We start from the raw sequence: 12,460 nt of genomic DNA, 5'->3' as shown, positions 1-12,460 counted from the left end.
GAAACAGCTGTAAAATGCTTCCACTTGCTCCAACAGCACAGTGTTTGCTGGAGCAGGTGGCAGTGTGAGTTAATACGTGATAAAAAGTCTCTTGCATTTAGCTGGGGACATGGGTTTGCTTTACCTCAGCTTAAAAACCAAGAAAAAGAAGATTATTTTCTAGAAGTAAAAACATTTCCAAACCTTGCAACTCAATCCCAGGTCTCTTTATACTTTTGTGTATTTCTTAAATGCCCTTCTCCCTGAGTCACATGGAATCAGAGCGCTGCTCTTACACATTTAGGCACCACTCAGCCCTTTACAAAACTGATCTGGGGCAACTGGTCAGTGGCAGGGCGGACAAGATGTTCAAGCATTAGGGAAGATTAAAGCAGAGACAGGAAAGGTGACAGCAAGTGGAGAGAATGTGGAAGGTCCATAACATCAGCCTGCTGATACAGCAGGTTTCTAACACAATTCTCTGCAAAGGTTAACTCTCTCTGCTGCCTGGAGGAGACACAGAGACATAAAATGACTTGCCCCAAGGCACTGCCCATGTTGGAGACAAAACAGACTGGATCTCTGAGGCCAGAAGGTTTCAGGCTATTCCAGAGAAAAGGATGAAATACAGAATCAAACAGAAATGTTTTCTTGGCTGTAATTTGAAAAAAGAAAAGTAGAATTTCCTGCAGTCTGGAGTAAGTCCATTATAATCAGAGTATGGCTAAATCTAATACAGGAGTCAATGTGCCACCACCAGCAATACTTCTTTTGCAATTGCCTCCAGCTATTGCTACTAGTAGTTCTGATTGCAATTTCCTTGTACCTTATGTCAATATTGCTGGGTCACAAGCGAGGAAACAGGAAGCCTGATAATCAATTTCAGTAGCTGTACAGTCATTTAGCTCGGGAGTTTGGTGGTTGGAAAAATTTAGACCTCAGCTCCAGTAATTGCAACCCTGAATTAAGACAGAGATATCAATTTCATATGTGCTGTGCACATGCCCATGTGGCCATAGAGCCAGGACACAGAAAACTCACTTGTGCTGGTACGAATATTCCTTACAGGGAAAAAAATTCAGTGTATTTTAAGCTCAAGTATTGTCTTCCCTCTCCAAGTTCAGCTTATGCTGTTGTCATGGTATAAATGGTTCAAATTCAGGCAGGCTTGGAAACAAAGAAAAAATTCATATACATTCAGGTATATTATTTTTTCTCCCTGTCTGTTGTTAAGCAACAGGCTACAGCTTTATGATGCTGTAGCACAGACTTGACATGATTCTTCATTTTTATTTTGGAAAACACCCACTAAATAAAAACTGAGCCTCCTCTCAAATAAACATCTGTCAAACAAGGAATGTTTCAGGTGAGAGTGCTTTGTTACAGAACCTCCTCAGCCAGTGAGTGCTGGTGGACCTGCTGGTGGTACCCTGGTGTCTGTCCCCAGCGCTCGGGGTGGTCTGCTCCTTCACATCACCCCCAGCAGCCCTGTGTTCCTTTAGCTGTCACCTCATGGGAAGGGACAGGGGAGAGAACAAGGTGCTGGGAGCTGAGATTTCAGAGGAGCAATTGATGTGGCTTGTCCCAGCCATCCACCGCTGGGAGATAATTCAGGTGAGACCAGGGATGGTCCTTGAGGTGCACGTCCCACGTGGCAGAGATTGTCCCAAGGGTCTTTGTAAAACAACACAGGAGACCATGCCTGTGGAAAATATGTGTTTCCCACCCCAAAGTGAGGTTCCCTTAAAGGCAAGTGGGAGCTTTTCTAGAGAACAGCTTCAGCTCTGCCATGCCAAGGTAAGTGTGCATTGGCAGAGGACAGACTCTTTGACACCAGTCCTTGGTGTGGCTGAGGCTGGAAGTCAGGCAGGTCCCCCCCATGCTGCCCCTGAGGTCTCCTTGCCTTCCTGCAGCAGCCAGCCTGGATTCCAGCTGTTCCCCAGCTGCTGCCCCCAGCAGGGGTGGGAAGCAGTGGGAGCAGGACCTAACCAGGGCCCCCCTCCTCTCTTGGCCTGACCCACCATCCTGGTCTGGCGTGGGAACAGGCTGCTGCTGCTGCTGCCTTTGGGCCGTTTCTTCTCTTGCCGACAAGAAATCTGCCTCCTCTTCTCCCACCCCAGCTAACCTGTCTGGCAGTGCACGCCTGGCTGTGTGCTTTCCTGCCAGGACAGGCTTGACTTGGTTTCATGCACTGGGAAGCAGAAAGAGCCAAGCTTCCTCTTGATTTCAGGATCAGAACCTAAAACAGATTAAAATGTTGCTGCTTGAATTTTAAAACGTTGTTTTTCATGACATGATTATGTGACCTACCTTTGTTTATTATAAAACTAATACCACAAGTTACAGTTCAATGAATTCACATTTTATTTCAAATTTTTGTCTGAAGTAGCCTAAAGCTCTTCAAGAAACAATTGCACAAAACCATATGAGAGCTGCTAATTTATAATCTGCAGCATCACAGCACAACTGGCTTTTCATTTGGCTAAAAGGAAATGGTTACTTAGAACAACAAAGCAAACCATGTGTCCATGGTTTATATTAAATGCCCTTGGTATTTATTAGGGATACACAATGTATCATCTTGAAAATATTTATTTTCCTGTAATTTCAACAGCAGCAAAACAAAATGGAAAGTAATACAATGTCATCCCTTTGCCAAACTGCAGCAGATTTTGGGACAGTTTCCTGTTGAAAGAAAATTTGAGATCCCGAGTCTGGATATTGGCTTGGAGTGACTTGTTTAGTTGAGTCTATTTATTTATTTATTTACACCAGCCCCAGAACAGAGGTGCTCTCAAAGAACATACAAACATCTTTGCACCAGGGATCTCACCCCAGATGCCAGCATCTGGTTCTGCTGTGTTCAGCCCTTGGGCTTTGGGGAACTTATTCCTGATTTGGACACATTTCCCACTGAATTCAGGAAGTATTTTGTCTGGCTGAAACACAGAGCCAAAGGAACCTGTGGAAGCAAGCTGCTATTTTGTCTTGAGAAGACACCAAGTAACTGCTAGAAGGTATTTAATTTTCTCTGCAGTCCACATGGCCTTTAATCTGATTAATCTCTGGCCCGGCAATAGAAGATGAAGTTTTGATCCCTTGAACCCAATGGCAAAACTCTCATTCATTTCATGAGAGTCAGGATTCAAGCCATGTAGCCAGTCCCAGATGCTCCAATGCAGAAAAATGTTATGGGCTGATTAGTGCTGAAGTGCCTCCCAGGGTTTGATAATTGCTCATATAGCTCTCAGCCTCGGAAAAGCCTGAGACAGATTAATCATGAAACACAGCTCATTGCACCTGTTATTTTCCACATTCACTTTTATGGGAAGTGCTGCTTCTTTTCCCTGGTCTCAGAGAGGCCGTGCTGGAAGGAGAGGATGATAGCAGAGGATGCTGGATGCAGTCAATACCAGCACAGTGTAATGCCTCAAGCAAAGAGGGGAAGATGGGGAGCAGTTTTGTCGTGGGGTTAAATATCTGTGGCATGAATCCTCCAAAAGCATTTTCAGCTAGAGCAGATGTTGCTTGAGACAGATGGCTAATGGTCAGCAGAGCCTTTGAGCCCAAGAGGGAAGCTGGTTCTATCCTAGCTTGTTTCCCCGCACAAGGAGAACATGACAGCGTTTCCCCACCAGCAGCTGTGGAAAGCACAGCTTTGGGGGGCACTTGGATCCAGAGATGGGGCTGCTGGGGCCAGTGCTAGGGCTGACAAAAGGGTTTAATGACTGCAGGACAGAGCAGTGTTCTTCACTGTGCAAATTTCAGGAAGCCCAGTTTGGTTTCGGTTGTTGTTTTAATTAGAACCACTGGTATCAGCATGGAAACTGAACAAACTTCCAGGCCCATTAATGCTTTATCATGTCTCCAATAGAGACCTAAGAGGGAGCAGCTTTTGTGCAGAACATTTAGTCTGTGGAGCTGTAGCACTGAGAGAGCTGCACCGAGCTGCACCACGCAGGCTGACAAGCCAAAGAGCATTTCTGAACCTTATCTTCAGCCTGCTCAGAGCAAGACAAGGTGGTGTGTGCCCAGTGTAAATGCTGATGATGAGGACCAGCAGCTCAATTTTGCAGTGCAAAATTTTTTTCCTGAAAAATTCTGTCAGAAGAACCACTCCCAAAAGATGAAAGGGGGCTCCTGTTGCTGGCATAGCAGGGTTCATTCCCTGCAACAAAGGGCAAAGAACACACAGAGAAACACGACAAAGAAAAGTTTGGTTTGGGCTTACTGCAACTTCTACTTTTCTTCTTCTGTCAGTGCCCTGCAAGGGCTATTTTCAGTTCCATAGTTATGGTGAGAAACATGGTGTATTTTGATTCCTAATTTAGCTTGTTTATCCTGAGAGATTCCAGGATCTTCATTTGAAAGATAAATTCAAACCTTCTTTTTTCCTTTGCAGCCCACATTCCATAACAAAAACATTGCATGCCATACTTCATTACAGGGCTTGGAAGACCTTCATGACCATAAATTTGGGAACTTGCGGAACACAATGGACTTTAGGATGGAAGCAAGCCAGCTGGCCTATCTGGTCAGGTCCATCCCTTCTGTTTGAATTAACAGCTGGATTTCACAGTGGGAGAAATCCGGCAGTTCTTTCTCAGGCAAAATTCTCACAGTTGGATTTGCCTCCAACAACTGTAGCAAGGGTGGGAGGGAGCACAACTTACTTTGTTATTTTCTGTTAGCTCTCCGGGTAAAAAAGATTCCAGTGCAAGTTCCATAGGACTTGGACCTACCCTGCTCTTTAATTTAATGACCCCAAGTGCAAGAAGAAAGACATTCCCAGTAAAACAGAGACAGAGACTAGGTTCTTTGTGCAGAGCAGTGCAGATGGTACCCATGTTCTGGACAAAGCAATTAGAAGCCGATGCTGAGGCGAAATAAAGAGGTAGGACCATTTGTTGCTCTGAGAATTCCATCTAGGAGAGGAGCTGCTGGCACAGTTTTGCAGACTGTGTGAGGAGAGGTGTTGGGTATAATGTGCAAAGGTCGGTTTCACATGTGCTATTTCAATTCCAAAGGTAATTATACCAAAGTTAATGGACTTGCAAGGATTTACACCCTCACAGCAGGGAGGAGAACATGGCCCAGAAGAGACAGAGAGGGCCTGGAATGAGCAGCACAGGATTTCCATGTCTTGACTCTGGGATCTGAAGTGCAGATCACAGACAGGGATTTGTGTTACGCTGCCAGAGCTAAAGGTTCAGGTCCCCATGTGCTCAGGGACATGTGGTGGAGGTTCCCTCTTTTCCCTGAGCTTGAGTGCAGTTGGACTTGGGGTATTGCAGCCCTCCATTTACAGCAGAGACTTGACGCACAACCCCAAGAGCCCTTGAGATGCACCATCAGCTCTGTACTACTGGAAGATCTGTAGCAGAGCTTTTTTTCCCCGAGGCTCATCCCTCCAAACCCCTTCCCCTCTCAGTGTGTCCTCTCTGTTGGTAGAGAGTAGGAAGGACTCACAAGATTTGGACCTGAACAGGCAAGTGGTAACCAAAAGAGAAACCCTCTGTGACCAGAAAACAGTGCAGAAATCTTGATTTGGTTTTGAGGGAGAAACCAACCTGCTGAGTGGCTGAGGAACGTTGTGGCAGCTCAGGCCATAGGATGGAGCACAGCAAAGCAAAGGCATGGGGAGAAGCAGCTCTCCAGTGCGGGTTGACCTTCAGATGCTCCTTGAGCACAGCTTCTCTTTATATGAGCAGTTAATGGGTCTCAGCTAATAAGATCTTCCTGACTGGCAGAAAAATAGGGGAACTTGGCTTTACTGGCAAAGAAAAGGTTTGTTTTCAGCTGTCCTAGTCTGCATTAATGCTCCCATAATGTGCAGGAGGTTCTGCTGAGGGAGAGGTCCCTGTAAGTGAGGTCAGCTACTGGCCTGCCTTGGGTGTTATCTGGCCTCTCTTCACTGGGGGAGAAGAGAGTGCTGCATCCTTGCCCAAGTACTTTGAACTTCATTCTGAGGCTGATCATCATTTTGCTGTTCAAAAACCACTTCTGTGACACCAGTGGCAAAAGCCTAAGAAATTAAATCAGTAGAAGTGAAATCGCTGCATAATAACCTGGAGTGGCTCCATTGAAATCTCTGTTTCATCATGGGAAGCCTTCCTTTAGAAGGATAAATAAACAACCCCCCTGCAGGGTCCCTCACTGAGGCCAAGCCTTGCCTCTCCCCAGAAAGAAACCTTTCATCTTTGCTTTGCAAAGGTATTTATGATCCTAAAGGGAGAGGTCTAAAGGCTTGTTCCTCCTCTCTGTGCCCCCAGCCCAGCAGGCAGGAGCTGCTGTCCCACACCCTCCTCCTGCCCCACCCCAGCCTTGGGACAGTGTCAGCCTCCAAGTGAGGCACCTCTGCTGGGCTAAAGAAATCCATGGCTCACTCTGGGTCTCTCTCTGCAGTCAGGAAGGTGCCACGAGATGAGGAACTGAGCCAAACACCTTTTCCCAGCCTGGCCAGCCCACTGATTGTCTTGGAGGGTGCAGAGCCTTGCCCTGCACTGCTCAGCCCTGGCTTCAGCTCAGCTTTGAACCCCAGTGCCAAACGGGAGAATATTCACCTGCTTCAACACAGGGCAAGGAGGGACTTTCCTGTGAGATTTTCTTTTTTCCTTTCATTACAGCTTTATGCAAGTGGCTGGCAGGCTGTGATGGAGATGAAGAAATAGCTCTGGATTCAGAGAAGAAAGAAACCCGGACTTTTTCCCCCCTTGCCTGAGAAAAAGTAATTTACGTAAATTTATCCACGACCAGCACACGGCAATAGCTCACAACTTTGTTAATGGAAACCTGGTGATCCATAACACTTGTGTGGGAGACATTTGCTCAGGGGTAATACAATATTAATGTTAATATCAATGATCGATCAGAGGATTTGCAAGAAAGGCATAAAGTATTTAATTATAATTACATTGGGAATGGCTTTGTAATGGCTACGACATTTGAATAAGGTCACGTCTAGCCCTCACCCCTGTTATGTTGTTCTATATTAAATGCCATTCACTTTAACTGCTGGAAACCTTTCTGGAGTCGTCAGAATATAATATACTGGGTAAATTGAAATATGTCCCTTCATTTTTCAAAATATGATTGATACCCTTTGCAAAACAAATGTTAACACCTATTTGTACACAAATTTCTTTGATTATATGTTAGGGAAACTAAAGTATGACAGTCTCTCCTAGCAGGCACTTTAGTGTGAGCAAAGGACACGGCTATTTGTGAATATTAATTCATCTTACAGAAAATGGCTTTGGATCTCTGCTGTAAATCCACTTGGGTGTATTTCTGCCTTTCCTAATGCATTAATTCTACATTGATTAGTAGCCATAAACTGTATTTCCACTCGTCTCAGCAGCCCACAGTGTTCACCTTACCCAGGAGGAACTTTTGCTGTCACTGAGTTGTCTTTTGCTAACAGCAGCAACCAAGAACACATCTCAACAATCATATTTGCATGTTTCACAGCAGAAAATATGTATTTCAAATATACTGCAGGTGTGTACTATAACTACCAGCTCAACAGCAGCAGTGCCATGTTTAAAACAATCAGGAAGAAGATCTGTGTATAAAACACGACTATTTATCTGTAGGCAGGATCCCAGAGGTGCACAAGTACCGACCCACAGCGAGTGCATGCAAACACTGAAGCACTAAATGAGGACATGCTCTTCCCACACCTATTCACTACTGAGCATGAACACTAAAGGAGCAAATTCTCGTCCCTCTTCAAATGAGAATCCAGCTGTCCAGTCCCCCCCAGAGGTTTTCTTCTTTCTCTACTATCAGTGTAAACAGCAGATCAATCAGGTCTAATAACGGCAGATCAGTCAGGTCTAATAATCGCCCAGAATAACCATTGAGTCACAGAGAATTGAAAGCTCCCATTTGAAGGCAGAATTTGGTCTCAAGAAATCATCCTTTCAAAGTTTGGAAGACATGCAGTGATGTAATTGACATGATTTTCCATTTTCTCTTTTCTGAAGAAGAAGCAAAGACTTTTGCATGCTGTAGAAATGCCTGAAGATAACAAGTTTTATAGTTTTCCAAAAAATGAGCATTTATTACCAATCAGTGTGAAATACCACTGATGGTAAATTTTAAGTATATGGCAGGAGTTTCAGCATCATGACAACATACATCATGCATTTTTACAACATATAAGTGCAGTGATATTGCTCCCTTTCTCAATAACAATATATAAGAATATATAGTATAAATGTACAGTATATATTAGACACAATGTAAAATAACTTAGTGAAATGTCAAAGCTTCTGCATAAAAATTCAAGTCATGCCTCAGCATACCTCTATGCTGAATCTTATCCCATACACCTTCATTTATCTTTAGTTCCTGTTGCAAAGGTAATTTTATCTCTGTATTTAATTGCTTAAAACTATCAGAATTCTTGTCTTTTTTCCTTTTATCTGCAGTAGGTGAAGACTGTAGTAGCCAAGTCAAGGCCAGGATTTTGTGGAGCCTTTACTAATGTTGTTTATCTTCTGGGAAGCAATTCATTGTGAGCAAGTTGTATAAAAGCAACTTCTTAAAAGCTCATTAGAGTTCATCACTGTCCATCAGGTTCTGTTCCAAAGTCTCCCACTGCATGTAAATGGTAATGGAGTGGCTTTCTCAGAAATGGAGCTCATGAGCTAACATTGATATCTGAAAATTATAAATCTCACCAGTTTAGCTGAAATCATATCAAGCACCACTTTGGTAATTGCTTGCAAGAAGGATCAATAAAAATCTATTTAATGGGAATATACAACTTGTCTCAGAGCAGGTAGGTGGAATTTTAGCTTTGCTCAACACTCAACAGGGCTTTTTGCAGTGCCAGGTTTCCTTTCACACTTGCTAAATGAAATATGGCCAAGGACTTTCCTGCAGCATCTCAGGAAGATTTCTGGTAGTACAAGGGAAGAAGTGTTGGGGTTTTTTTTATACAAGGCATTAAGAGACTCTTTGACTGTCACATTACCTATCAAAGTCTACCAGAGTTCAGCATCCTTGCAATTAGGTCTCTTGGAATTATTTTGAACACAACTTCACTTCAACAATTTAAACAATTCTGCCCCGAATATAAACATAAATATACTTGAAATACTTATCAATAGCTATGTTTTCTAATGAACAATTAATTAAAGCTGCAAAATAGTTTGAAACATGATGTTAAAAGGAAAAATAAGGAAGACAGGGTGATTTTCTGTAATTCCTTTAAGAAACAAATTTCCACCCTCCACCCCCCCACATTCCCAGCCAGTGTAAGTCGACAGAATTACACTGTTTTAGATCAGCTTAAGTTCTGACCTATATACTCCAGTGGAGTTAATCCTAATTTCCACCACTGAAAGTGGGATCAAATTCACTTTGTCTTTAATAAAGCAGTGGATGATAAGCAAGTCTCTTCTCTGTCGGATTCTGCTTGAGAAAGGAAATTCTTTGTGGTGCTAAATGACGTCCGAGGCAGTTTAGAAAATAAAGCTCGAATTTCATAAATTTCAGCGTGGTGAAAACCGATATTGGTAACTGTTATTTATGCTTTAATCTTAGCAAAGTACTTTGGGCACAGACAGAGCATCAGCTGGTGAGTCCGTAACCCTTTCTGAGCACTGCTTGGGAGGAAAACAAGGAGGCAGGAGGCTGATTTTCAGTGACACGAGGCTGCTGAACACACTGTGACTCAGACTTTGTTACCACGAATAAATAACATCACATTGTCCAGAACTGGAGATTAATATGCGGGGCCTCCAGTAGGTGATATTTATTTTCTTGCATGTTATACTGAGATCTCAGGACAGGCAAAGGGTCAGGGGCTGAAAGGATGTAGTCGATGCTAAATTTGATTTCAGAATCCGATTTTGCTAAGGAGGAATTGCTTAGGCTCTGCCTGTTGGTCACGCTGTTTGGAGCAAACCCACAAGGCTCCAGAAGTTTTGGGCCCGGTTCAATTCTTTCATGTTTACTTTCAGAAGAGGAAATGTTGTTCAAAGCTGAGTCCACAGAAGAGATATTGGGGGATGAAGGACTTTTCGCTCTGCTTGGTCTCTGCTCCTTGTGTTCCCTTTTCACATTCCTCCTCCTCCGTCTTCTCCTGTAATTCCCATTTTCAAAGAGATCCAGCATGGATTCGCATCCTGTTGCAAAGCTCCAATAGTTTCCTTTCCCCTTCTCATTCCCTTCTGTTCTGGGAACCTGTATTTATTTAAAGGCAGTTCAGTATTTGTATGTGTTACAGATGCTGCTGTTCAGCATCTGCATTCGTTACATTCAAGAATGGTGTAAACACATATGACAGGACGTTTAAGCCTATTCTCTGTCATTATATGAGTAAGATGTAAGCCCCATCCTCTTCAATTTGTTATCTATTAGCACACATCAGACAAGGATATACTCCTTATCTCTGGAATTGACAACTCAGAGAGATTTTAAGTGATTTGCAGCTCAGCTGTTTGTTTCCCTTCTTTCCCAGTGATGAGATTATTGCTGCATATATTTTTTTAGCCATGCACAGTGTGTATGTAAATACACAGTAACTGATCTTACCTTCACAAAACAACTGTTAAGCGATAAGTTATGTCGGATGGAGTTCTGCCAGGCTCTTTGATTTGATCTGTAGTAAGGAAATTTCTTCATTATAAAGTCATAAATGCCAGAGAGGGTGACTTTATTTGAAGGGCTTTGCTGGATGGCCATTGCAATTAAGGCAATGTAGCTGGAAAAAGGAAAACTTGCTGTTACACCATCGCCCTACTCACAGACTCAGTTTTCAGGACCACATGGGTACATGTGTTCCTATATCCTGCTTCCAAAACTCCCCCAGTGGGTCTGCTCCCTGATCCGAGGTGTCCCGGGGAGAAGTCCTGAGTGTGGTCACTGCCTGTCCTCCACGAGCCCCAGGTGACACGGAGGGGGCACTGCCAGGCATTGAGTCCCCAGGGCTGCCTGCCCTGGCACTCAGGGCAGAGCACAGGAGGGTTGCAGAAGGATCACACACCTCTCCAACTCCATCTGAAAAGTTTCCCTGAGCAGGACGGTTGCAGTGAGACAGACCAGGCTCAGAGTCACCGTCACTGGGGACCAACCCTGCTCGTGGAAAGGACCTTGGATGTCCCTGTGAACATCTACACCGTGCCTCTTCCCACCACACCGGGATTTTCTGCATCCCATTCACCCGTTGGCACATTTAACATTTCATTCCCTTCTCCCAAGGGTCCTGGAGGTTGGAGACTGACTGAGATCTGGAGGCTTAAGGGCATGCCAGAGTTGCTGTGACCCGTCATGGGAGGAAACAAATCATGAACGCTTCACACACAGAAAGGGGGGAAATCTGCCCACTGCAGTGCCTGCACCCATCGCACACAGCTGGCCCCACGCTCCCCTGAGAGCTGTGATCCCACCAGCCCAGAGCTCAGAAACCTCACCAGAGATAGGGGGACTTGGAAAAACTTCATCTTACCTGTACGCTGGTCTGGTGAATTTTTTCTCTTCGTCAGAACTACAGGTAGGATAATCATCCCCATCATAATTGAAGCAGTTATAGGGGTACTGCGTGTTGTCAAACATCGTCCTGCTCCTTGCTCAGCTCCTGTGGAGTGAGAGAGATGGAGTGATGTTTCTCAGAGCTTGGACTCCCTCCTCCCTTCTTCCCTCCCCTCTGTCTGTCTCGTTCCCTCTCTCCCCCCTCCTCACACTCCCTCTCCTCCGTGCACACACACTCTCCGTGATGGGGTGGGGATTGTTTTTGCAATTCTCGCATCCCAGACAGCCTGTCTGTTCGGATATTTTTTTTTTTTTTTGGGGGGTGGGGGTGGGGTGGGGTGTTGTTATTGCTGTTCTTGCTGTTGCCCCCAGTGGGGTGGCACAGGCAGGCTGCTGGGGGCTGGTGGAGCTGGTGAATTGGGGGTGAACCTTTGAACCGGGGTGAGCGGTGCCGGTAGCTGCGCTCGGCTCGCTGGGTGGTCCAGGCTGGAGAGGGGCCAGCGCTCCCCCCGCCGCATCCACAACGTGACAAAAGCAAACAGCATGATGTTAATAAATCATGCTTCAAGGTCTCCACTTGGAAATTAAACTTTGAGAACGGAGTGCAGCTCCCCACAGCCCCCGAGTGCTCCCCCTCCGTATTTTTCTCTCCCCAGCGGAGCAGGGTGGCTTTCTTATTTATTTATTTTTAGAAAACCGACGTACAATAAACAGACGTCCCGGGCAGTAATGCATGCTCGTCCTGATCTGCAATCTATAATACAGTATAATAGACATAAATTATATTTCCATGACTAAAGGAAAATCTCTATGTTCAAAGAAAGTAGAACAGAGGGATATGAGGGACTACTGTCAAGCAGGAAAGTAAAAGGAAAATAGCTGTAGGCAGGAGAGCTGCCTGTGTGGGCTTTGATCTGAAGGATGAATTAGACTAATAGCCCTGTGTGTTGGCATCCAATACTGTAACAATTTAATAGTTTTTCAATGCTTTGGAGTG

General features: G+C 44.6%; 1 protein-coding gene across 1 annotated transcript; it reads right to left on the bottom strand.

Moving 5' to 3' along the window:
- Positions 1–6,855: 6,855 nt before the first annotated feature.
- On the bottom strand, positions 6,856–11,621 carry FOXL3 (forkhead box L3). The gene is made up of 3 exons (XM_048321307.1): positions 11,441–11,621; positions 10,528–10,696; positions 6,856–10,176 (listed from the first exon to the last, which is right to left on the bottom strand). Exons 1-3 carry the CDS (start codon positions 11,545–11,547, stop codon positions 9,694–9,696), a joined length of 759 nt encoding a protein of 252 aa, XP_048177264.1. The 5' UTR covers positions 11,548–11,621; the 3' UTR covers positions 6,856–9,693.
- Positions 11,622–12,460: the final 839 nt, after the last annotated feature.

This window comes from Corvus hawaiiensis, chromosome 16 (assembly GCF_020740725.1).
Source record: "Corvus hawaiiensis isolate bCorHaw1 chromosome 16, bCorHaw1.pri.cur, whole genome shotgun sequence".
Classification (NCBI taxonomy): domain Eukaryota; kingdom Metazoa; phylum Chordata; class Aves; order Passeriformes; family Corvidae; genus Corvus; species Corvus hawaiiensis.
Note: the sequence above shows the minus strand (reverse complement) of the source record. Positions and strands in the feature narration are given on the sequence as shown.